General features: G+C 38.1%; 1 protein-coding gene across 4 annotated transcripts in view; it reads left to right on the top strand.

Annotated features, from left to right (window-relative positions):
- The window catches only part of TRIO (trio Rho guanine nucleotide exchange factor), a 259,879-nt gene that overhangs the window by 177,357 nt on the left and 55,218 nt on the right, over nucleotides 1-27,304 (top strand). For all 4 annotated transcript variants that reach the window (XR_001411877.1, XM_014940886.1, XM_014940885.1 and 1 more), the window contains exons 31-34: nucleotides 2,001-2,102; nucleotides 4,234-4,376; nucleotides 5,014-5,113; nucleotides 13,296-13,539. Coding sequence is in view for 3 of the 4 variants with exons in the window: in XM_014940886.1 (XP_014796372.1) it covers nucleotides 2,001-2,102; nucleotides 4,234-4,376; nucleotides 5,014-5,113; nucleotides 13,296-13,539 (589 nt within the window). In the remaining variant the exon portion in view is untranslated. The remainder of the gene's footprint in view (nucleotides 1-2,000; nucleotides 2,103-4,233; nucleotides 4,377-5,013; nucleotides 5,114-13,295; nucleotides 13,540-27,304) is intronic.

Below are 27,304 nucleotides of genomic sequence, written 5' to 3' on the forward strand. Positions count from 1 at the left end.
CTTGAAGACTCTTGTTGTGCCTCATCTTTAAAATGCAAATACTCTTTTTGTCTTCATATTCTATTTGGCAAAATATCCTGTAGTGCAGCTTATTATTACAGCAATTCTTACAGTTTGATCTTTAGAAAAGGCATTCCTACAGATGTTGAAAGCACACATTTTGATTTGAGTTAACGATCTTTTTTGCACATTATCCTGTCTCCTACCTCTGGAAGGTGATTTTACAAAAGTGAGGTCCTCTTCTTTACTTTGGGCATGATGACTGTCATGGTTTCCCCAGCACAGGATACTCAACAACATGACTTGTATTAGTGGAAGAATGTGTAAATAAACCCCTCTGGCAAGAGATAAAGTGTCCAAAAGTAAATGCTGAGGGAGGGCTATAAGAACAAGGCAAGCAGGTGTTATTTTGCCAGAATACTCTCCCAATCACCAGTAACTGGCCGCTCAGGGGTTTCCTCTCCTGCATGTGGTTTCTATGCACTCAAAAATCTGTAGTGGATTTCTCTTCTGTGGGCTTCATGCAGGCTTTTAGCATCCAGTGTCCTTTGGCAAAGAGTTGCATTGATTGACTGTGTATTGGGCACAGGCCAACCTCCTTGTGTTGGATTTTGAACCTGGCTCCCTCCCACTGGTTTCGCTTGATGCCTGCCAGTATTGAAAGGGACAGTGAAGAACGTGTGTCCACTTTGCTACTCCTTACTGTACAGACCTCTACTGCATTGTCCCTTGTAAAATTGATAACATTCACAAGTGTACCAAGGCGTCCAAATTTACGAGGCTTTAAACAATAAACAACATTAAAATTCGTACTGTCCCATGTACCCCATTCACACTTTGTATTGGGCAGTGCAATAGGGTATATTTCTTTGAATTACCTAATGTAATGTTGGATTAAGTATTTTACAAGCTTTTTAACACACATAGGAGTTGTTGGTGAGTCAAGTTTAAAATGGATCACAGGCTTTTGAGTATTTAAGTGAAGAAGAGTCCATTTTACCAAAAAGAGATGACAAAGCTGAAGGGGTGGGTATGTTGGGTTGGGGTTTTTTTTAGGAAAAAGAACCAAAAAAAACCAAAAAACACCACCAAACAACAAAACAAGTTGACATCCAAATGAGACAAGAAAAAAAATTACCTTTACTCAGGTACTGTGTATCCAGCATCTCTTGTAATGAACTGTATATGGGCTAGTGATGGTGCATATGAGGGGAAAAATACAGCTTCAAATAATGTAAGAATGGTTAGCAGCTGTGTTTTGGAGTGAGGGATCTTGTACTTTGAGCTATATTTCTTAGTTTGTAATTTTTTTTGGAGCAGAGCCTATATGAATTGTTTAACTGGAAACCAATCCACACGATTGAGATGTTGTTCCAGTTGGAAAGTGAAAACATTTTGGATGATAATTAGCTATTAAGGTCTGACATTAGAACATTCCCAAAGACTGAATGTTAATGTCGTCCCACAAAATCATCCAGGGAGACTGCATTTCTGAATTATTTCATCTGTTTCAGAGGGAAGGGAACACACTAGGAAAGGCTTCTTTGGCAGAAAAGAGATTAGAGTTGTAGAAGACATCAAGAGAAGCATATCTTATCTAAGAGAAAACATAAAAATCAATAAGCAGTGAGTGTTCCCTGATGGAAATCAAGAAGGAGAGAAGCCAACGCTTATTTTTTACCAACCACCTTTTTTTAGAGTTATAAGGCTCTTACTGTCAAGTCAAAAATAGAAAATAAGCAATTTGGTATCCAGATTAGAACTGCTATTGTTTATTATTACTTTACAGGAAAAACTGTTTAGTTTGCACTTCTTCCTTTTTTGAAGAAGCCTCACCACTGCCGCCAGAATAAAGGTTTCTCTCTAGTGTATAAGTTAGCCTTAGGCTTCTAAAAATCTTTTTAAATAACAGAGCTTAATTATTTAGAATATTAGCATCCCTTTGTGGCTTCTGAGAAAAAAATTTTTTGTCATCCTAACAAATTTTTTCTTAATTCCAGACTTCTGAACTGGGTGTCACAGAACACGTAGAAGGAGATCCCTGCAAGTTTGCTCTATGGGTTGGAAGGACACCGACTTCAGACAACAAAATTGTTCTCAAGGTAATCTTAGCAGATTTGCTTGTACGGTCTATACTAAGCGTTGTAGTTACTGTTCATACTGGTCGGGAAGGCAACAAATGATGACTTTTCAAGCTTTGAGGGGGACAGCTGCTGACAGATAATTTTCCTTTGTGTGTAAAGGATGTGGTTTATATCTAACTCAGGGGGCTTGACAGCAAAGGGGAATCTGTGGTCTACTGAAGGATTAAACAAACTCGCTTTCACTAATTGGAGTAGAAAGAGGTTTGATCCTGTGGACTTCTATAGTTTGAAGACTTCAGCCGCTAGCTGACAGAACAGCTGATATGCTACAGACAAATCATGGCATCAGTGTTACATTTCACACTCAAGTCATTGCTGCTTGTTGAAGCTGTTTTTCATGGCCCGTATTTTTATCAAAAGATTTTATGTCTTTCTGTCAGCTACAAGATTTTCTGACAGTACTTGCCTTTGGATGAAAGTGTATGCAATGCCTATAAATTTTGGGTCTGGTAAAGTTAGAGGTGTCAGTAGTGTTCTTTGCCTAACTAGGATAATGGCTAAATCCATTTCTCCTGTGATTCTGGAGTGTAACCTGGGACCTACTGTTTTCAACTGGAGAACTTTTTTGTAGTACTAGATGCAGCTAATGGGTAATTTGATGTATTTTGAGGTCTGTCTCAGCTTTGAAACTTTTCTTTTGTGTGTCTTAGCTATGTTAAGCTGAAAAAAAAGTTCATCTTCCCAATTACAGGTTAATACACCTACTATTAAACTTGTTTATGGTTTCACACATATTTTTTGTAATTGCTCAATAATGCCACTTAAAAATGGCCACCCGCATTTATATGTTGCTACTCAAATTTACATGTTTTCCTAGTGAATTACAAGCTTGGAAGAGCTTGCATTAGTTTTCTGACAGAAGGCAGTGAGTGCAAGGAAATGAAATGTAACATCACTGAATAATACAATTTGTTCAGTCTTAACATTCCCATAATTTCACACAGTGCTTTGCAGCCTGAAATGATCCTTTCAGAGTAGAGCAGTATCAGGGGTTTTGTTTAAGGGCTTTCTGAGTAAGATCACTTTAAGGTGTTTCTGTTCTCTTCTTTACTTAGAGCATAGGATATGTAGATAGCTTGGATACTATATGAAGCTTTCAACAATTTTGATGATTTTTTTTTATTTGTTTTTGAAGGTTGGAAACTAACATTTCATTAGCTCATTAGTGTTACAAGTAAATTCCATGAAAACCTAAATAAAAGATTTAATGAAACTTTGCATTTGGTTTCTTTTCCTAAATGTTTTTGGTTTTGAAAGAAAACAAAGATCTTTTTCCTAACTGTCCATCTGTTCCTGCAACTTTCTCCATCTCTTTAGAATCCCTGGTTATTATATATATTTATAGTATATTAATTATTTATAATATATTCAAAGCCAATTCTTTCTGGAGACAGCAATTAAGAGAAGTAGGAAGTTTATATGTAATTTTTTTAGAGCTGCAATAAGGTTTATATTTAATAGTTTTTCAGGTGCCAGAGTTAAATTCAATTAAACAGTCAGATTACAGGTTGGGCAGCTAGATATCATGTCTTTTCCATCTCAAAAATATAGATGATACATTGCAGGCAGTTACTAAAATACAATCCCTGACTTAGCTTTCTGCTTCCGGGGTTCAAGAGTGGGAAGAGTAATACGTGAAATGTCCTGTGGAAGTATATGTGTTGTAGTACAAGTTAATTTTTTCTGTCAGTGTTAGTAGATTGTTATATAAAGTTAGAATTGACCTAAAACATAGCATGGGTTTAAAATACCAATATTTGAGGTGTTATTACTGGAATTCTTTAAGTAAGTCAATCCACCCTGTCTCGCATGAGTTGCATACGCGGCTTTAGCCTGCAAGTTATGAACGAGGAATCTGAATCTTAAATAAAACATTTTTTCAATTAACCATATTAATAATGTTGAGAAGTGTAGTCTTGGTGATTCAAATAGGGTTGAATTCCCTTTTCTCTGTTCAGGTTTTCAAAAACTATTCACAAAGTCATTGGTTATGCCTTCCTCTTTGTGTTTATACACACTGACTGTATGTGTGGATCTTCTCAGCTATAATAGTCCATTGTGGGGGTTTTGTTTCTTTTGCATATCAAAGGCATCCAGTATAGAGAATAAACAGGACTGGATCAAACACATCCGGGAAGTGATACAAGAAAGGACCATTCATCTGAAAGGAGCATTGAAAGAGCCAATCCACATCCCCAAAACCGCACCAACAACAAAACAGAAAGGAAGAAGGTAAGTAGTATTTAAAATAATCAGAGATCTCTAAGTATACAACAGCGCCCTTTCCTCTGTAGTTTTGAATTTCTAATGACTTTCAGTGAATTGGATAAAAGCAAGAGTCATTTTGGCCAGCTTTATCTTATAATTAATTTCCAGTTTCCTGCAGTGATAAATTTGTTGACATTTCTTCTCTGAACAGTCCCTCGCTTGTGTACATTCAGCCATTACAGAAGGCATTGGGAACTGCAGTACAGGCTAGCTGTGCATTTTAGATTTTTAGGTTTTTTAGATTTTTAGATTTCTGTGTGTGTTATTCAAGTTCTTGGTTTCCTCTCACGGAGCTTAAAATGTGTGACTGAGTGTTCTGCTTGCTAGCTTTGGCTAAGTGGCTGTGCAAGTTTCTTGCTGTAGTCCTGGCTGCTTGGTTGTTGCCTTAATTCTACATGATGCAGACCTTGAGCAAACAAATCTGTTCTTTTAAAATGTAAAACCAAGTATTAAGAGCTGAGTATTTGCTTTTTGCATCAGTTAGTTTGGCTGGTGTCTGTTGCCACACTCTCTAGGTGCCCCTTCTTCAGAGTTGCAAGTTGGGAAGTAACACTTTACAAACACGGTGCTAATATTGTAATGAAAATTTAATTACTTGCAGAGACGGCGAAGACCTGGACAGTCAGGGAGATGGTAGCAGTCAACCTGATACTATTTCAATTGCCTCACGAACCTCACAGAACACGCTAGACAGCGATAAGGTAAGTTTCCCAAGTGTTGCTCGGTTCTGAGAGTGAATGATTCATCCCTTAGTGTGAGCTAGAGCCCAAGATTAGTCCTTAGTACCTTCAGAGAGGAGTTGTGGAAATATTCCATCTCTTAAAAATAGCTGTATGCAGTAGAAAAAATACCTTGATACCATGGCGGGGGCAGGGGTGATTGTTTAAATCTTCATAGGTCATGAAGGAATTATGTTTTTTCCAAACTGAAACCAATTTGGTCCTATCTCTTCTGCAGTTTGTTCAAAGATTTGACCCAGTTTAAAAAGAAAGTTTTATTTTCCATAAAATTTGATACTCATGCACAGAACTTCTTTTGATATCAGTCTCAGCCTTTCTGAAAGCATACCATCTGCTTTTTGTGTTAGCTTGAGGTTGGTGGTTGCCATGCAGTTACTTTTGTGAAGGAAAAAACACTACCCAGTGTTCATGGGTTAGAGAGTAAGGAGTGTTTGCTTTCTGCATGACAGCTGATGGAAATCACTGTATTAAAGAGGAGTAACCCACAACCCTATCATATGATGCTAGTGTTTCCTTTCCTCCTTGTCTGCCTATAGATTCTGGCTGGGTTATCCCATAAGGGTAACACAGCCAGAGTTTCTTATGGATGGAAGAAAGGCATCAAAACAGCAAAAATTCTCATGAAACGTGTGTGTTAGTTTGGAATTGAAAGAAGATTTCTGACAAGGGAGAAGTGTTAGAACCTTGGAGGGAAACAAAGATGTGTAATAGAAGTTTGTCAAACATAAAAATGAACAAAAACAGAGAAACTGATTAGCAAATTGCTTGAAAATGTGGTTAGGGATTTCTGGTCTATTAGGTCAGTGGGTACAATTGTTCTGAGCTGCCATTCAAACTATGCAGGTTTGAATACTGCCCAGTTACATTACAGGGCAGCTAAGTGAATAGGTCTTCAGAATAATATTTTGACCATTCCCATCATCATCTAAAAGAGTGTTTGCTGCATTTTTACATGTCACTTAAACTCTATGGTTAGATTTTGCATGTAAAGAAGAGGAAGATAGAAGGGATTCGTAAGGTGCTTAGGGTTGCTCTTGTATTTGTCAAAAATAGCCTATGTTCTGACCTTTTCCTTTGTACGTAGTTGGTCTTAGTTTTGGTGGTAGTTTCTTCTATGGATAGCTGTGAGAAAAACGGTTGTTTAGAAAAAAAAAACCAAAAACATCTTTTGATGACTCTTGTTTTGCTATTTTGTTCTCCGCATTCTTAGTTAGCTTACTTTAGTGATTTACAAAAATTGTGTTGTGTATACTGGCAAACAGTTTAGTTCGGGTTTTATGTGTCCTTAAGAGTTCAGGTAGCCTATCCCACTCAAAAGTAAGACATGCTGTCTCTGATTTCCCTGATTGTTGGCTGAGATGTCAAGCTGCGTGCACACAGCCTGGCTGGATGGTGCTTCAATTCAAATGGAGGTGATGCCATCCCTCCCTGCTGTGCACAACCATTCCCCCTCTTCAGTTGTTTGTGATGTACTGTTTACTGGGGAATAGCATGGACTGTCTCCTTCACGGTACTATTTCCTGCATCATGTGAGAATTGCTAAGAAAGTTGGCCAAGTGAAATGCCCTCAGGATTGTCTTCCAATCTGACGTGAGGAGGAGTCTTAAGAACAACCTGTTCAACAGGAGTTATAAGTTAAAAGGAGGAGGAATGGAGAATGCTCTTAGATATTTTCCTGACAAATTAAGTTTGAAATTTGGTTAGTGAATGTCATGTTGTTTTTGAAGTATTTTTGAGTTCTCATGTTACTATATTAAAATTTTTGTTAGACTTCTCTTTGACAAGAAAAACAAATTCAAAACTGGGACACTTCCTGGAAGTTACTTGTGCTATGTATTGTATACCCAAGGAAGGAATTTTTAGAAGTGTGTGAATTAGCAGAGTAGATTTTTTTTAATGTTTCTCTTATATGTTTTGGTCCGTTAAATACATTAAGGAGAGAAAATTTTAATCGGTTTAAAAATGCAAAATAATAATTATTAAGGAATAGTAACAGACAGAGGGCCAGTGAAATCTATAGGTTATCTTAGCGCTCTTGCTGAATCTAAAGTAATCTCTCACTTCGTATGTTGAAAATTCATTAGCTGTGGTCCATTTAGGGTTTAAAATTGACCCTGTTTTCTCAGCCTAGAAGCCTGAAGTATGTATGAATGTCTTAGCGAGATGGAGTAAAACAGTTTTGCGGATTTTAGGTGCTGTTTATGTGGTTAGCCAGATGGAGAAGTGGAACTCCTCAATCAAATTTGTTCCAAACTGAGCTGGGATTTGAAATTGAGAAATGTTAAAAATATATCAAGTAATTTAAAATAGTGTTAATCAAGTGGTAAAAATGTTTAGCACTGTATCACTTATTGTTCTGTGGCTGAATATTTTCTGTTCATTTGTATCCATTGCTGTGACTAAGAAACAGTAACAAATACCAAATGTCATATTAATCAACAGACAGGTAAAACTATTCTTTTATTTTCTCCTATTATATGTTCAGACAGTTGATTATTTTAAAATAAATGTTTTGGTTACAAGTGCTAAGATGTTACATGGGGAAAATATCAAGAACTAAGTCCTTTATTCAAAACTTAATACTCTTTCTCATCTGTTCAAAGATATACGTTAAAAGAGCTAAAAGTCCTTAGGTTTGGTACTAAGTAGTTGAGTATTGTCCAGATGAGCTTCTTTCATTGCATCCTGTTTTCTGACATAATTGGAAATGCCTTGACAACAGAGAATAACTTCATGATTAGCTTTTTTCATCTCCACCCTGGCTTTTCAGGCTAGAATTGTAACTTCTGATTGTTGGCTCCCCTGTTGCATGTTGCTTTTTAGTAATAACTGGGATGATGCAATAGACCATATGTTTATAAAGCTGACATCCTTCCCAGCTTCATGTCATCTGAAAACTATATTGGAAGGTGGAATTAGAATTCAGAATTGTCTTGGCAAATGGGAGAAATTAATTGGCAAAATACCATGTAATTTAATAGGAAGACATTTGAGATAATGTGAATAGGTGGAAATAGTTAACTACTAATGAAAACAATGAGAGTATTGAACAGTTTTTGAGAAGATGATTTAGAAGCTTATAGAGGCACACAAGCTGTTTATTATTTTAACAGTGTGATGCAACTGGGGGGATGGGGTGGAGCAGCCCTAGATTGGCTTGTAGAAACAGGGTGCTGAGCTGCAAGACACAAAGTCCTCATTCTTACTCAGCACTCATAAGGCTCTGCATCCAGTTTTGAGTACAGAATTTTAAGAAATTAGTGGCCCATTGGAAGAGTTCCAGGAAAAAAAGGAAAAAAAAAAAGTCTACCAAATACAATTTACGAGGCATGATAAAGAGTTGGGAGTAATCAGTCTAAAGAAAAAAGGCAGAAGGAAGAATTTCAGGTCTTCAAGTGTGCAAAAAGCTACCACAAAGAGTTACAGAATGGTCTTTTACCCATATTTTCAGTGGATGGGATGAGATTAAAGAACTTATCTTTAATAGAAGATTGCAACATATTTTTTTTTATGGGTATGAAAAAGCAAAGCCCTAGAGCAGAGTAATGGTGAAGGCTGGGGAGTCTTCATAACAGGACATCTTTGAGAACAGTTTGGAAAAATGTTAATCGTGATTCACATAATTCTTGATCATGCTTTAGAGGAAGAGAAAGAAGTAGACTAGGTAACTTAGGATCCCTTTCCAGCCTTTGTTTAGAATCATAGGGTGTATCTCGGTATTGCAAGACGTGCTAAATACTGACACAGCACTTACCCATCTTGTAGTACTGGAAGGAATAATGGGGTCCAGAGTGAAATTTTTTGAGAGGGAGTTTTCTACTCCATCAAAGCATCTCAGTTTTCTGAATGAGTGCTCTTATTGTATCCTTCTCAGTAAATATTTTGCCCTTTACTTTTTGCAGCATTCCTTCCATTCACCTTCGGTAGCTGTGTAGCCAGCATTTTACGTGGCTAACAAATAAAAGAGATGACACTTGGCCCATTCATTCCACCTTTCAACAGTTCCTAGCCTCAAAGCTTGATCTGATTTTAATGTCGTCTTTTGAACTTGACCCAATGCATAGGAAATAAAATGGGGAGGTGAAGGAAGCAGTATAGTCTGATAGGTTTTTTCATGCTTGTATTAAGTGAGCTGGTAGAAACGGGAAATAATCCGAACTACTATTTTGGTAGCTGAGCAGATGAGAGGCTTTTAGAAGAAGAACCGTCATAGAGTGTTATCCTAAATAGTAGGAATCCTGCTAGCTGCTCTGGGTGGTCTGTGGAGCAATATTTTATTTTTAACAAATTGTCTTTTGTGCCCAGCTGGTAACACTTTGTACTGCTTCTATGTGAAGTTGTATTTCATTCTCATGCTTCTTTAAGCTTGTGTGTAGTACTTTGGAACACAGAAAAAGGACTGAAGCAGCAGGAGACAACCAAGTATTTAGTTCTGCCAGCTGAGACCGCAGAAGAGAAAAGGCTCCCATCAGTAGAAAAAATGCTAGTGAAAAACCAGACATGGCTCTGAGTATATGCCTCTTTTCAGAGTCAGAAACCAAGTCTGGGCAGCTACCTGGTCAAAGCAAAATACTCTTTATTTGAGACAGAACTTCTGTGTGTCTCCCATTTCTTTCTTCCCACAGTGCACTTGTTTCCATTTTAAAAGGGGATTAAAGATTTTCATGCTTGAAATAACTGAGAAATCTTATTAGCTGCTCTCTTTCCTTTCCTTTCTCCTCAATGTAAAATTACCATGGGACAGTAAATTTAATTTGCAGTCCTGAGAGAAGGTTATATGGCCTGATGTAAAGGCTCTTGTACGTGGCAAAACTCTTGTCACTGGTGATCTTTCCAGATACTGGTGGCAGATGAGCTCTTGGTGTGGTGTCTCTGACTTCAGCAAACATGTACTAAGAGTGTATTCACCAGTGTGTGTGCGTTACGGTTTGGTTGGTTTTTTTCTCTCTACAAGTGACAGTGATTAAAAGGCCCCAGAGAGATGAACATGGATGGTTAACATTAATTTCAGCAACAGCAAGACACTATGTTCCATGATAAGCTGTTTAATTAAACCTTGCGCCTTTTTTAATCTGTGGTTCTATTTCTGTCTGGCTTTTGTTTCTCGTCTCGTCTCTGTCTTTCCAGTTTCCATGTTTCAGACATAGCCTCATTTATTTTTATCATGCGTGATTAATTCAGTTTACATAAAGGGTTTCTTGAGAAGGATGGATAAAATATATAAAGCCCTTGTTCAGCCTAAATTTGGATTTAGATGGTTTGTAACTCTTTTCTCTTCAGTGCAAGTCAGTCTCCCAGTTCTGCTGTGCCTCTTGCTCTTCCCTCCAGCTAGCCCCGAGAGCCTTGCCAAAGCTGTCCAACAACAGCTGTTGAGCAATGCGCTTAATCACAGACACTCCTTGCTGTCCAACTGCATTTAATCAGTGCAAAAGATGAAACTGCTTTCAGAAACTGTGTTATGGAGAGAAAACGAGCAATGAAACAAAGAGGGAAGCAGCATTTCCTAACCATAACCTCTGTGGGAAGAGAGAAGGGTTGTTATCCCAAAGGAGGGGAAAATTGGTAAATGCTTTTCTGGTCAGTTCTCCATGATGACATAAATATGTACTGGGTAGAGAATATCATTGGTTTTGGTGTATTAGGCAGCAGTGGAGAAGTCCTGCACTAAGTTGCGTCTGACAGCATTACTCCATGTTTGAGGATGGTGTAGAGCAAACAATTGCAGGTGGGAAGTGCCTTACACACTGAGCTGAAATGTGACTTAATATTGAATTTTGGTGGAGTACTGATCAGCTAGGATGTCTGATTCCCACAGAGACTGAAAGACTGGGATTTTTTTGTACTTAGTTTCCGACATAGCCACTGACAGCCTTTGTTCGCTTTCTCCTTTAGCTTAATACTATATAAAATGCTTAGTGAACATAAAATCTAAGATATTTTTTTTTTTTATTAGGAGAAGGAGAAGAAATAACCTCTATATTAAACCCAAAAACATGCCGCCATTGCACCAGTTGCAAAATGTGTTTTATTCTCTATTAGTAGGAAGTGAAGGGTCAGGAAAGCAAGGAAAGCACCAAAGCTGTGCTTCTGTAGGTATTTAGGAGAAAACACAAAGACTAGATGCAGTTTCTGGAAAGCGTCAACCTGTTAGTGCCTTGGTACTTGCACTGATTGGGGACGGATATGGAGTCTCCTGAGAAAAATTTGGTCGGCGTTGGACACCTTGTGAAGTCATACTTCATCAGCTTTCCTGTTAGGCCCCGTCAGGCATACAGATGGTTTCAATTGTTTCTGAGTTTGTCTGAAGAAGGCTGTAACATAAATCAATACCAGAAAACAAGGGAAAGCTCTTTACTTTTTCCCCTTTGGCATACTTCTGCATGGACTGAAAACTAATATAATATAGAGAAAGAGTGTAAGGGAACAGGAAACTTTTTAAGGACGGAGGAGGTAGCATGTTTTGAAGTACCACCAACCCCCACCACCCCTGCCCTGTGATTTGGGTATTTGGGCTGCCTAAAGAGATTTAGTAGAAGCAATGGGATTAATTTTTAGCCTGGCTCTAAATGTGTGCAACCTGATTTATCTTCCTTAAACACTAGATATATGGGGGTTTTCTGCCCTTCTTGGCCCCTGCATCCCCCCAAGAAAACATTTTGCTTCTTTGTGTGCACACACAAGCAAGGGGAGCCAGTGAGATTAGCAGGCAGAAACCATGGGAAAGCTCTGGATTTACTGCAGACCATCTGCTAGGAGTTATGTCCTGTCGTTTGTTGCAGGCTTGAGGAAGAGAAGGTTGGAAATAGCCTTTCAGTCTTGCTGGGGTTTTGCTGGTTTTGTCATTTGCTCTAAAATTCTTGCTTGATAACAAACAGTGTTATCCTAGAAGAGTTTCTGTCTGGTGTTTCAGATCCAGGCTTGTAATGAAAACTAATAATAAGTAACAATGCAGTCTTTTATCTCCTTTTCCTAAAGCTCATGTGTAGCTGTCAGCCATGTAAGAGCCTAAACGTAATAGTCAAAAATAATGTAGCAAGAACTGTTTGAACCATGTCTTCCTGAGCGAGGACATGCTTCTGTATTTGCTGCAGTGGGAATTCTCATGGGGTATTTGTCCTCTGTCAGTGTAGAGCATTGCAGGATTACCTCGCTGAGTTTACTGGCTCGGTCCAAAATTACTGAATCCACAGAAGTTGCCCTACCAGCTGAGATCTGTTATGAGTGTCGCAGTGAAGCAGCCTGAGCTATAAAAGTATTCACAAAACAAAAAGCTGAAGTAGCCTGGAACTCCATTGCCATATGGAAGGAGAAGGAATTCCCAGGCTATTTGCCTCAGTTGGATGGGTGCTCTGGTGCTGAGCAATCTTGGGAACTTTGCAAAGTTCTGATAATAATTTTCATTTCACATCAAAGCAGATGCAACAAATCAAAGAGAGGAAACTTAAGCTTAGGCAAAGTAATTCTATTGAAGTGTTTCAAAGAGGGGGGAGGAAAATCTTGAGCTTGCATGCTTTTAATTCAAGTTTGTGTGTTAGCAAAAATGTCAAAGTTGTAAGCCTGCGTGGATTTTGTATGATATAATTAAGTATTTGGGAAATTTATGTGAAGAACTTTCTGCTGATTTTTATGAATGGTGTATCCTGGATGATTTTTCGTGACCCGCGTATGTCAAGAGTAAACTGTGGGTGTGTGGAGTTCAGGCAGGAAACTCATTCAAAAGAAGGTCCCTCTTTCTGCCTTGAATTTGCAAGGTAACAAAGCTCATGAGTGACTCTATTTAGTAATAGCTGGGGTTTTGTTGCCAATTCTCACCCATAAAATATATTCTGAAGCGACTGCTACTTCAGCTTTCGGGGTAAGGAGCAGTCTAGCCAGAAAAACCGCTTAAATCCTCCGCCCAGCGCTGTCACAACCGGTGTGCTTTGAACATAGGCAGAGACAAGCAGAGTTAAAAATCTCTTCTAAAATGCCAGAACTGCCTGATTTTGAAATGATCTCTTCTTGACGTGGAAAGTCCCAGAAGCTCACTATCTCATCCGAAACATGAATACTGCCAGGAATCCTAAATAGGTAACGGTGCGTGACGGATGGTTTGATAATGAGCATTCATCTGGCTTCTCCTCCTTGTTTTTTCCCCTCACAGTTGTCTGGTGGGTGCGAGCTGACGGTGGTAATCCACGACTTCACTGCCTGCAACAGTAATGAGCTGACAATCCGCCGTGGGCAGACAGTGGAGGTCCTGGAGAGGCCCCATGACAAGCCTGACTGGTGTCTGGTTCGAACCACAGATCGGTCCCCAGCTGCAGAAGGCCTGGTCCCCTGCGGGTCCCTCTGCATCGCTCACTCTCGCAGTAGTATGGAGATGGAGGGGATTTTTAACCACAAAGGTAAGAAGTGATAGAAACGAAGTCCGGTCGTCAGCAGCGCGAGTTTTGGGTAATGGGGAGTACTGTGCAAATGAGAACCCTGGTGTTCTTGCACAGTTTTGGTTTCTAGTTTTTAATTAGATAAAACACGGTGCTTTTAGCAACCTGCAGCCATACTGTCTATTCCAAAATAAGCAGTTGGCAATTCTCAGCGTTAAGTGAAAATGGGACTGAAGACAGGGAAAAGATTTATGCCAATTATGTCTTGGTGAACTGAGTTACATATCATGCTAGATCAAGCTGCGATGATAGGAAAATCTATACCTGTCATGTGCTGAAAGGGGGGAGGGAAGAAAATCTCCAGCATGCATTATCAATGGTTCCTGAGAAACCCTGCAGTAAGAAGTCATGGCATAAGGCTCAGCGATGGAAAAGGTAAATACACACATCCATATGCCTGGCACAGTATTAGCTATTTGGACTTCTGTATTTTATTTAACTGAGTTTCCTAGAATAGCAGTGGCACACTCATCCCTTTTTCCCAGAGCAGCTCTTTACTTCATTTTTTCAGAAAGAATGTGCCCCTGAAGGGTGCAAGAAAAATCTGATAATTTTTTGAAAGTTTTTAAACTTTTGATGTACTGTAGTCCTTTGGCTCCATAAACACCCTGGGCTCGCAGACTAGGTTTTTATTAGAGAAAATGCTTGATTGCTTGCTTCATTTGAAACTACTTGAGTTTGCAGCTTGTGAGCAGAACGCAATGTGAATTAAAAAAAAAAATAAACCACCAGAAAAACAGTTCATTAGAAGGTGTTTCATCACATGCTGGGGGAAAGATGCATTTCAAAAAGTTTATTATTGCAAGTAACAAGATTAGCAGGAAAGTGGTGTTGGGGAAAACTTGTTTTCCAAAACACAACATTCTGGTTTTGGAGAGTTTTCCATAAATATAACCACAATTTTTTCAATCATTCAGTCCATTCCAGTTATCACATTACAATTTTTCTCATTTTTTTAAGACACTGCATAAATATGCTTGGCTAAAAGAGGAGAGAGTTTGTGTTTCTTAGATGAGGATCATGCACAGCAGGAACTTCCTGAATGCAGGGGAATGGGGGTGGGGGGAGAGGCTGCAGGGTTGAGCTGTATAGTTGGAATACTTTTTTGTCCTCTTGTGTCCTATTACAATTTGGATAGAGAATGTTTGCAGTTGTTGTGATGATAAAATTGGAAACTGTAGTTAGGTATCAATTGAAACATTTCTTCCTTTCACTAGGGGGTGAAATCATTGAAATGTCAACAGGATTTTTTATTTTTTATTTTTTTTAAACAACACTCAGAGAATTGGTAAATCCCATTTCCTTTGGAGCTAGGGGACTTCACTTTTGAATGCAGGATTTTATAAGGAGAGGCAGATTGTACTGGACAATATAAGTCACATGAAGAACATTGAGCCTGTCAGACTCCTGAGGGAGAGATGGAGCTGGTTTTATCTTTGAGAGGTTATTATTAATCAGACCAGTGAACATAACCTGTATTGGGTTTTTTTCCTATAGTGCTTGTTTGGAGAAAATGAGACAGAGCATTGTAAAGTTACTTTAGTTTCTGTTTGATATGTTGCTTTGAAACAAAGAGCGTTAATTAATTATATTAGTCATGGAGATTGAAGGAGAAAAGGCCATTGCTACAATGAGCATGATTTGCGGGGTTGAGTGCAGCCTCGAAAGTGACTTCTGTCCCTGCCTCTGCCACAGGCTTCCTGTGGGATGTCATGGCATGCCATCTAACCCCATGCCATCTAACCCCCAGCTGATCAGAAGCAGCTGCTAACTGTTTATTCCCGCGTTACTGGGTGTCAGGCTTTAGGAGCTGGATGTTTGATTTCTAAAGTTTCCTCTGTGTGTGACTGTGACTGAAGTCAGTGTGAACTGCTTTAAACATGCAAACTATTATATAATCTGAAGTAATCTGAGGAGGAAAAAAAAATAATCAAAAGATCGAACAACTTTGGGTACTTGAAACAACTGGATACATTTGACTTCAGTCTCTATCTCAACTTCCTATTGCTTGAAAGAGGTTGATAGTGTTCGTTTCACAGAAGTATTATAAAAATTAAGCAAAATTAGTGGAGTGTTTTATTTTTCCCCCTGTAGTGAAAAGTACCTCAGACAATCCCACAAAGCAGTTGTTCATTGTTAAGTGCTGCGTTTGATTAAAGATCTTTAAATAAGGCATTGGGGAGTATGCTAATCAGAAGAATGGAAAAACAATTAAAGATCTTCTCAGAATTGTTCATTGTGAGCATTGGTTGAGGTATGAATTCCTAAAAAAACAAACCAAAAGCCACAATGCTCAGAACAAATAAAAAGTGAATGACTTGCATAATTTAAGGCACTCTATGTACTTGGGTGGACAGCTTTTAAATGTTGTATTTCCTAGATTTCTAGCACTCAATTCTGCAACTTCAGTCTTTTTACTGTTTTTTTTTCTGTATTAACTTTTTTTTTTTTAACCATGATTCATTAAAACTTTCAGAGTTTTTGAATGATTCAACAAATTAGGATATTGCCCTCTGGAGTTTTTAGGTCTGAAAATACATGTCATATGTCAGGCTCGCAGTGTGAGCATCAGGTCTGAATGAATAATTCTGTACAGTTCATAGGGTAAGCCATGTGCAGGAGACACGAGTTTGGAATTTGTGCACGTCTGGCATCGCAAGCTGTTGTGAGAGGCTCAGGGAAAGAGAGGTTTTATGTAATTCCAAAGGAAAAAGGGAGGTGATCACCATCAGAAACGGTGGGGATGGCTGCTTGGATGTTGAGTATTTAGCCTATACAAATGGCTTGTTGAAGTGAAGAGTTTTGCACTCCTTCCAGTATCTATGTACCCTACAATTTTGGTCTTTTCAACAGTGTTTATCAATACCATTTGCAAGCAAGTTGGAAGGCCACAGCATATCATGTGAAGTCAGCTTCAAAATTGTGAAATGGCAAAAATCTTTTAATTTACAGCTGGTTCCTAAGTTGTATAAAACCATGTTTCATTGCTGAGTCCAGAAATGCTGGATGATATTTAATGCCTTAAATAATCTGAAATTATTGTCCAAAGTAGGGGTATCACAGAAGATTGTTGAAGCAGAAAGTATGTTCATTGAAGCCTAGTTCTGACAGCTGATCTTGGTCATTCCTTGTCTGTCCATATATATCAGTCAACCATGAAAGGTAATGTTGTTTTATGTTAGGACACAGCCCCACAGCCCCAAAAGTGATCCTCACCACTTGCCTAAAAGTGTAGGTGTTACTTATCCTCTAAGAATGTATATTATTTTAAATATATAATCAGTATGAATGGGTAAAAAAATTAATGCATATACCATATCTTCAGTATCTAAAATTTTATAGTAGTTAAGATAACAAGCATTTTGTTAATACTATGGGGAAGGCATTACACAGAAAAAAAAGACATGCACTAGGTGGATAGTCATTTAGGGGGAGGGTTGATTGCAGGTTCCAGACCTCTTGCTCACTCTGCTGGATATCAAATCTATTTTTGTAAGTTATTTGGGTCATTTAATCAATTTGACATGCAGTTTACAGATGAGTACATTTTTAAAAATCTAAATCCCTTTTATAATGGGGAAAAAAGACAAACAAGTGGGAAGTGAAGAGGTTGAATAACAGTTGGTGCATTCTACAAAAAATAAATTGCTAGCTTTGGAAGAACATGTTTTTCACAAGTAATACATAAGGCAACAATTTTTTTTGCAATGATTCCCCACATGTTATTGGGGGTGTGGGAGAAAGAATGTTCCTGTTCTATTTGTTGCTTCTCTTTTTTTTTCTTTTTTCTTTTTTTTCTTTTTTCTTCTAATCAAGGGTTTCTTTTCATTCTGTGATTTATCCTTTTTGTGTGTGCAGTTCTCTTTCCTTTGTTTGCAGGGCATTTACACAGCCACAGAGTTCTGGGTAAAAGACAGGGGACAGGATTTACTATAACAAAATTGAACTTGTAAGCTTAGAAAAATTGGCAGGTATTTAAAATTGTTTGGGTATATCCTGCCTGTTTAGATCACAAGTTCACTGCCTTTTCCAGCTTTAAGTGCTTCTGAAGTCTGAAAAATTTGTGATAGTTGGTAAGTCCATCATGTCCCTTCTGTAGATGCTACTGTTTGGAGAGCTACAAAGGCTATAATAATGCTAGTAATTACATGTTTTTGTAAGTTATGCTGGTTTTTGGGACGACGTCTAACTGCCAATTTATGTTACTGTCTGTTTGGTTCAAAACTTGGCCATAGAGATCTTTTGTTTACCAGGAGGTATGATGTCTGCCCGTTTATGCATTCCTGTAACCCAGGTATGTTTATAGGTTTGTTCAGATCGGAAAGGCAGGTGATGTTTTAGTAACACAGTCACATACCCTGCACCACTGCGAGACTGAACACTGGCCTTTGGTTTTGCGCTCAGGATACTGTCCTGGCTGCTGCTCTAAACAGGAAAATGTTATTTCAGCAGTCTTTTTTTTTTTTTTTCCACAACTGTATATCTCTCAAAGAATCTAGCATAATAAATAGGATTGAATGGTTGAGTGGCTGACATGTTCCAAAACAAAGGTTGACAAATTTGTTTAACGAGCTGTGTAATAAGCCCTTTATTACACCTGCAAGATGGGAAGCAGTGGTGTGGGCAGGCGTTGCAGGTGTCAGAGCTCTTCTTGAATTGGTATGGGGACCTCCTATTCAGGAGGTAAGAAAAAGAAAAATAGCACAGGTAATTTAGAGATATTTCCCCAGAAAAGAGAAATATTTTATAGTTGAGGCCACAGAATAGGATAAAATAATGTCTTGAATTTATTACATCAAGTAAGCTTGCTGTCACACTACTGGAGACCTATTGATAATACTAGTTTTAGATGAAAGGGGAGGGGGAGAGAGTAAAAGTACAATGTCTCACATATGATCGAGAGCTTTGAAAGCTGATTGAAAAATTGAGCGTTTCTATGTTGAGTCCAAATACTGTTACGTAGGAAGAGGAAGCTCTGGATAGTGGCAGCAGAATTAGGTCAAGTCAAATGGGAATCCAGTTTGAATAATTGAAGAAGGACTCCCTGTTCACAGTGGAAGAAAAGAAGGATGACTTGGGCAGCAATTGTTTGCTTACAAGCAGGAGGAGGCTGTAGAAGGGGAGGATTTGCTGTTTTGAGACTGCAAGCAAGGGAAGCATAGGCCATGTGTAAGGAAAAAGGATCCCCACCCATGGCTCAGAGCCAAAGCGCTGCCTCTGAGACTGTCTGACAGGGTTTGCAGCTGCAGGAAACGAGTTACAGCCCAAGCCAGAGGGGAAAGTAACTCCTAACGATGAGTATGTACCATACTCTCTTTGCCTTGTTGCCTTGGAGCCATGTGGCAAAAGGTGAGGACTGTAATTTCCAGGGCACCGTACAGAAAGGGATCTGCTTCTGCTGCACAGCTGGGCACGATCACGTGCGGAAAGTCATATCGAGGAGTATGTTGTTGTTGTACAAAACACTAAATGTTAGTCTAAAAATTCTGTTTCTTGCTGAATCAATTACCTCCTCATAAAATTTCCAAATAACAGGCTGCCCATCCAGATAACCAGCTGATAGAAAGCCTTATGAGGCGCTTACAGGAGGCAAAGCCAAGCAGTCAGTTGGATTTCACACTCCGCTAGTCTAAATTAGCAAAAAATTGCAAAAGCTGTGTTGCACTGTCAGTTCAACTTATCAGGAAGACTTGAGCTTGAACAGAGTGCAAGCATTTTAATAGTTGAAGTTCAACTTCACAATTATCAGTTGTTTTGAAAGCCTAATAAATCATAAATTTCCATGCAATCACAAATATTTTGCCAAAAAGCATTACTAGTCTAACAGTGGCAAAGATAGTTTGAATTTAGGTTTTGTGTGTGTGTGGTTTTTCAAATGTGTTCTCATGATTTAGTCCAGGTAAATAAAATAGCTGCAGTATAAACTAAAACAAGAAATCTCTATCCTGACTTTCCCATCTTGTGGTTTTAGTTGAGTTTGCAGTTCAAAACATGGTTTGAGCATAAGTAAACTTAAATAAAATGCCAGCAATTGACTGTGGTCCATTAGATCATAATCTGTGCATTGAGCTTTATAGCCAAGCTATATCAGATGGTCAGAGGTAATAGCCAAATTCTAATTCAGCCTTGAATAAACAATAAAGTCTGTATAAATTGCTTCCTTGGAGTTGTGTAGTCCTAAACTAGATAAGGAGATTCAATGAATCTCACAATTTGAATTTCCAGAAGAGTTGTCTCTAAATCAAGTTTATATATGCTCTGAAACATCATAGGACTGGTTCCTACATAAATTTGCCTTTAACTCCTGCACTATTCTTTTTATCATAACCCAGCCTAGGAAGATCTGTCAGATATATCTGTATTTCCCATGCCGGCTCTATTTGTGGGCATAAGCATGTGGTTAATTTGTCTCTAGAATTTTTGTATATAGGTAATGAAAGCTTTTTTCCCTGCTTGGGAGCTCAGTATTACAGATGAGAAAAAGAAATTTTATAATGCTGGCTTGAATGTACTTTTGGTCTAGACAGCTGCCAAATATATTTCTCTTGTATCGTAGTTGGAAAGGAAATCAGTCTGTAAAAAAGTATCTGCTTCAGAACAGATGTATTTGCACAGCTGATCTTTGGGAGGTAGAAGGTGGATATAAACCAGCAATTCTGATGGCTTTAGATTTCCCAAGAGAGTTGTTATTTTGTTTGCAATTAGCCTTTCTCTGACAGCAGTTTCTTTTTCTAACCAGGGTATTGAGGCAGAACAGAGTATAAACTAAAATCATGTCCTGCAAATGTTGTTCATATGTTGCCGTTTAAAAAAAAAACATCCTGGAGTGGTGTTTATTTTCCTTCACTGTCTCTCTCCAGGTGCAACAAACTATTGAGAAATTTGTTTCAATGTTGAGAATTACTTGTTGAGAGCGTCTTTGTTACTCATATTTTGCTTTGGATTAAGTAAATGTTCAGTGCTGATGCTCTGAAGAGCACCTGAGAGCAACTTAAAGAATTTCTCTTCCACGTCAATGAGTAAGTAGCTTGGCAGGGAGGGCAGTGAGGGACAGAAAGAGTGGGGTTGGGGACGCCTGTTGGGACAGGAGAGTGCTCCTAGAGATATGGAGTTGCTGTAGCTTTGTGGTAACTGCCTTGTTCATGACAGACGACAAGCTATTGGTGTATATATTTCTGCAGCTGGGGTGGCTGTTCATTTCCAAGGACCATCTGGGAAATTTTACCCAATGCGTTTTCTTTCTGTCACGGAACTGTGTAATATTGACAGTGTCCATAACGTCTTCTGTTCTTTTTCCAACTCTAGTTTTCTGGCACTTTGGTTGCAGAGGCTCGTATTCTTAAACTTGGTATTTATGCATTTTGTGTTTGGTGAAGAGAAGAAAATTGTTGAGGAACAGGCTAAAGATAATGTTCTTGTGCACCTTTCATGACATCATCGCATTACATCATATCATATAATCTGTTGTCATCACTATCTGCAGATGGAAATAGGATTTAGAATTCCACTGACTTCCTCCAGTTCTGGTTTTCTGAGGAGGCTGCTGAATATCTGTGTCCCACTGACTTCATTTCACTTTTCGTGCAATCAAATAATAAAATATTGGTCTCATTATGCATATTAAACCAGAAATGTTGCATTACTGTTAACACAACTCTGTCAGAAGCTCTTCAACAGGTGCGCTTGACATCTCTTAAGTTGTTGGCATTGGTTTCAGGTTACCATGTCATTATGCAATGTTTTGCTACTATTTTGAGTGCATATTCACTGATAGAGGTATATGCCCAATTAGCGACATGCTTGTGTTTTCTCCTAGCTTTTGGTTGAGTACAAATAGCAAGACATTTTTCTCTGCCTGGGACCACTATTGAACTTAATCATTCTCTAACATGGAAGTTATGCAAATAAGTGAGGGAATTCATAGCAAACTGTGTAAAAGAGGCTGTTGTGATAAGTGAATAGCACCATAAAAACATTTCATGATCCCAGGAAAAGTTATTTGAGTACACTTTTCAGAAATTTGCAGTGTGCATTTTTTCAGATGGATATATAATGGTTAACCCGTATAGCAAAAGAAGGCATTTATATAACTGACATGCAGGCATAATAGAAAAGGCTGTCTTAACGTAAGCTTGTCGTCAAGTTGTCCTTGATGACCAGAATCCTGTAGTCATTTTCATTGTGGTCATAAACCAGCTGTGTCCAGCCTACTGTGTCTTAACCATTATCAGTACAGCAGAAATAGTCCCTGTTAGGAGAAGCGGTTAAAAGTGTGTCAGGTTTTCAAGAGCAGACTGAACAAAGCCCCAGGTTACCTGGTCTGATCTCCTAACTGACCAATCCTTTTGAGAGAAGGTTGGGACTATATGGGGTTTTGAGGCCCCTTTCAGCTTGAGTTATCCTGTGACCCTATGCTAAAAGTTAGAATTGCCAGTATGGACTTTTTATGTTCTAAATGTTGCCTGAACTCCCCTTAGTGTCTGTGGGGACTAAATGTCTTGAACTCCCCTTAGTGTCTGTGGGGATATCAGAATGCTTAAGATTTTCCTCCAAAATATATTCATTCCACATAAGAAATGGAAAGGAATCATAAAAGGTATTTCTACTCATGAAACACTCTAGTTATTCTTGCTGCAGTGCACTGGATATGATCATAGCCTTATTAGGCCTATGTTCACTTGTTAATATAAGCTTTGAAGTATCACTTATGGAGATTCCTTAAACACAGTCTAGGGAAATCTAGTTGCCTGTAAAAACCTGCAAATATGCTGAAGGAAGGAAAGCTGCTAGAGAAGCCACCTAGAAAGAGGTAATAGTAAAGCTGAATGGTCATCTCTTGCTCTCTACAGAAAAGCTGAAGGGACATGGATGTAAATGGGGTCGCCAAGGTTGAAGTTCAAGATGTTGATTTTCCCCATATAAATAATAAGAGGGGATTCTTGGAAATGTTAAATGTAGAAAATTTGTAATTATGAAAAAGATCATGAGAAAGAAAGCAGGGCTCACTAGCAAAAAAGTATATTGAGAGGTTTTTAAAAGAGAAGCAACCAAAACCAAGCCCAAAAGACTGAAGACTGGTGGACTGGATTGAATTATGTTTTAGGCAATATTAAACAGAAAAGCTTGATTGGTGAAAACCACCAGATCATTAACCACATATCTTAAAATTTTTATATCAGTAGCTAATCTATTTTAAAGAGTTTATTTACCATGGTTTGACTTGATTGTTGCTCTGTCCCTGTGTGGTTTGTGTTCAATTTTCTCATTGTCACAGGGGTAAAAAAAAAAAAAAAAAAAAAAAACACTAGCAAAAAAGTATATTGAGAGGTTTTTAAAAGAGAAGCAACCAAAACCAAGCCCAAAAGACTGAAGACTGGTGGACTGGATTGAATTATGTTTTAGGCAATATTAAACAGAAAAGCTTGATTGGTGAAAACCACCAGATCATTAACCACATATCTTAAAATTTTTATATCAGTAGCTAATCTATTTTAAAGAGTTTATTTACCATGGTTTGACTTGATTGTTGCTCTGTCCCTGTGTGGTTTGTGTTCAATTTTCTCATTGTCACAGGGGTAAAAAAAAAAAAAAAAAAAAAGAAAGTAATAAACCACACACATTCTAAATGCTAGTTGATTTAGCAGAACAGGCTTAGGTGTGTTTGTCCTAAAAACTAAATGCAGGGCTAAATGCAGTTGTACCAGAATCAGCTTGGAATGAGCTCTGTCTCAGAGCTCTGGTTAGAGTAATATCTAAACAAAAGGTGCTTACAGCAGATCGTACCCTGGAGGCATGTGCTGAGTTCTCTTTGTGTCCTGGCTGCTTGCTTAAGTGAAAGCCCAGGCTATGGGAGCCAGCGCTCACTCACATCATCTTCATAAAGCTATGCTGAGATTACAGTCCTCAGAACTGGAGTAAATTATAATTCGCTATCTTCTTTTGCTGTTTGCCTTACTTTATTGAAGATGTTGAGGTGATGTCAAGCATTTACTCTTCTGTAATTATTTTTATTTGAAAATAAGTATTTTATCTATTTTGACAGTTTCATCTTTCATGTAGAAGCATTTTATTAGCTTTATAAAGCAAAATGCCATTCTAAATTGCAGAAGGAGATAGCACTGTTTTGTCAGATTGTATGCTTTTGAAAGATAATATTACCTTTTGGAAAAGTTTAAATTCTTCAGAATACTAACCTCATATTTTTGTCAGCAAGAGAACATGCGTATTAGGATTTAGAGTCTGTTTAGGTCTTTTTGTATGATTCAGGAAGTTAACATTATTAGCAATCTAAAATTTCTACCACGACGGCATGCTTTGTTCAGGAGGATCTAACTGGGAAAGGAGAATGTGCAAAAACTTTGTGGCCATTGAAAAAAAATCTTTTGTACCTAAGTTTTATTTGCTGTCCTAAAGAAGCATCATTGTTGTAACTGAGTGAAGCTGCTTTCTGAACTTTCTAAAGCATTGAACTAGAGTGGCTATTTCATAACTGGATTTTCACAATTCTAGTAAGTGGTGATGTATTTTGTTCAATTTTGTGAACTGAGCAACCATGTTCATGTTGGCTCAGAGCTAACTTTCTTTTAGATGGCTGTAAATCATGTACTGTGTAACCCAAACAGAAATGTCTTACCTTTTTCAAGACTGTATCATTCTACATCTAAAATTCAGAGTAGATATTAAAAATGTTAATTACACTGCAGAAACACTCACATTTGCAGAATTGTTTGGCAGTATGTGTTTTCTAGTGTTCCTGTGTTATAACATCTGAAAGGCAGTGTAGAATAATCCCGTCCTGTGGATTTTTTGCTCCTGTCTTTCTCCTCTCCCTAGCTAGCCTCCAAATATACTTAAATCTATTTAGTAACAAATTTGTGTTTATAATTTACAAAAATACAGCATGTGAAATCCGGGCTCAGAGAGAGAAAATGCCCATTTCTAATGTTCCTCTGCTGTTAGATGTAATGCAGGGGAATTGCAGAAGTTGCTTCATTTTGCTGAAGTATCTTTTAATATAATAAAGTAAGCTGTGAAAGTATGTACGGTTTTCTTTGTGTTAAATGCTAACGTTTGAAATCCAAACAGGTGCTTTCAGTGCCCACATGCCTTTGTTGCTTCCAGAAGTGGCAGGGTGTTGAGTCACGGCTGGGATTCCTCTGCCACATCTAAGCTGGTCCGTTACGTGACTACCATGGCTTGTGGTAGACAGTACTGAGCAGAGGCAAAAGGAAGAGAGATCTTTGATGTAACCCTTTGTACCTAACCAAAATGCAGTTGTACAATTTGAACTTAGCAGAAGGGGAAAAAGAAGGGTGTTCTGGTCAGTAATACCAACCACCAGGTAGCCCACACAACTTGCAGAAGCAGTTCCTCCAGACACATATGTATGGAACTTGAGCATCAGTATTTCTCAGAGGGAGCACGTGTCCAATTTTAAAAGCATTTCTTTTATTTTTAATGACCTAGTTTGGTTACTAGAACTGTTCATTTTCCTTTTAAGTGACTTTAAAGAATGTAATTCAATATTCTGAATACTTCTGACAAATATATCCTTAACCTTTCCTTTTGTCTCTGACTGCATGCATTTCCAGTTAAGATAATTAGCTAAGAGATTTATGTTAAAAGAATCCCAACTCCTGTATGTTCAGTTACAACTGGTTTGTAAAATTAAACCTTGTTTTGACCAGATTGGTTTTTTTCATGCCAACAGGCTGATTCTGTTTTTCTTTGGAGTGGGAAGGGAAGAGAAAGGGTGTTTTAAATATGGCTGAGGAGACTACATCAGAAAATTCAAATGACCAAAAAAAGGGATGATGAAGGGTAACTTGCATAATAAAGTTAATGTCAAAAATGAGTGTTTCTTCAGCATGTCTCATTAGGACAGCAAGTATTTCTCACTTGAAACACTTCTTGTGTTTTCTCCAATGTAGAGACAAGGCATGGCATATTTCTTCTCCCCTCACACCCCTCGCTAAGTAGTGAATGTATGTGGAACAACATTCCTTACACTCATCCAAAAGATTTTGTTTGAATTATCTGAAGCTGGTTTGTTGTGGTTTTGCTGACAGTGGCTGGGATCCTTCAAGCTGATTTGGCATGCTGCAGTGGTGACTGTGTTGAGGAGTCAGAATTTTCCCAAAGCTTTTCCAGATAAACAGAAGACCAGGGACACTGAACATCTCATCATTTCTTTGAAAAGCCTCTTCATTCTTGGGAGTGGTATAAAGGCTCCAGTTCCTTGGCTACAGCAGAGTGCAGAATTAAAACCTCAAGAAAATAATAGCTAAATTATTAAGATGGGAGAGATTTTACGATCTCATGTGCTTTTTGATATTCTCTCTTACTGTAGGCATGAGCAACAACAAGGACATGTTCTGCAAAGCTGGAGACAGGAAGAACTTGTTTAGATCCTGGCCTTGGTGACTGAATAGTTGGATAAATAGTTCATTTCCCAGTATTTTTAATTAAACCCTGAGTACTTCAGTGTCTTGATATCAGTATCTCTTGACAAATGCTTTAGCCAAGACGTAGAAGGGAAGGTTATTAATCACCCAGCTGAAAATACCTCTTTACCTTCAAACAGAAAATACTTTTCCCAGGTTTGCCAGCTAATTAAATAGCCTGCATGTTTTGTTGATTGCTTTAGTTTCTTTTTGATTAAAACATCCCAGTATTTTGAAAGGAGTTCTTGGAAATTTCAAATTAAGGATGTTCACACAATTCATTGCAAAATACAATTTCTGACTGATGCAATTTAAAGTGTCGCTGGCAGCTGGCAGCGTTGGTAGTAAAGAACAGGAAACACCACGCTGAATATAAGTCCAAAGAGCCACTGTTGTAACGATTCCGCTCCTTGCAGACCAACAGTGTTATCTGTGAGACTGAGGAGCAGTCAGGCTATTTTTTGGGAACAGGATGATCTTTGTGTGTGGAGCTGAAGAAACCAGATCCTAGTGGCGCAGCTGTGCTCCAAGCAGTTAAAACTGTGGACACATTGTACACTGAGGAAAAGGCAAAGTTAGGCTCCTTTCAGAATTTTAATTGTAGTGTGGGGGAGCTCACCTTTGAAGATTCAACCTTAGATTTATTTCTTGGTTGTGATAGACTGTATTCTGGTGTGAGGCAGAGTGTCTAACGTGCCAAAGATAGGATTTGTATGCAAAGTCTGTCCAATTCATTTTTTTTTAAATGGGAAATGCATATTGTAAATAAAATTCCTATTGGTTTGTGCAATGTTAATTTAGTTCAAGAATTTTAATAGTTATGGATTTATGTCTCATTTTGGCCTCCTAGGTCTGGGTGGTCTTTGGTCCTGCAGTTTTGGAAAAGTATGAATCTTTTCTCTCCCACATGGAGAAATATGACTCAAAATTGTAAGAATTGCGCTTCTAAATGATGAAAGCATTTGTCTCGTAGATAATTTCAAAAATGGTTTTAAAAGTGTGGCATTTTGATGCTGGCAGGACTGAATAAAGAATTCACTCTTCTATTAATTTCAACTATCTTGTATATGCTTCTCTACTCTTAAGATGAACAAGAATTTTTTTAATAGCTTTGTAGTACTGATTGGAAAATACGTTAATTGTTTTGGTAAATGGAATGTCTGGAATACAAGGAGGAAGATTCCAGAGAGGAAGACAGATTTAGTTTTGCCCGAGAACAACATTGATTTTTGAAGCTGGTTTTTTTTTAATGCTATAATCTTTGAAACTTTTTCCTTTTATTC

This window comes from Calidris pugnax, unplaced genomic scaffold (genome assembly GCF_001431845.1).
Source record: "Calidris pugnax isolate Ruff unplaced genomic scaffold, ASM143184v1 scaffold8, whole genome shotgun sequence".
Classification (NCBI taxonomy): domain Eukaryota; kingdom Metazoa; phylum Chordata; class Aves; order Charadriiformes; family Scolopacidae; genus Calidris; species Calidris pugnax.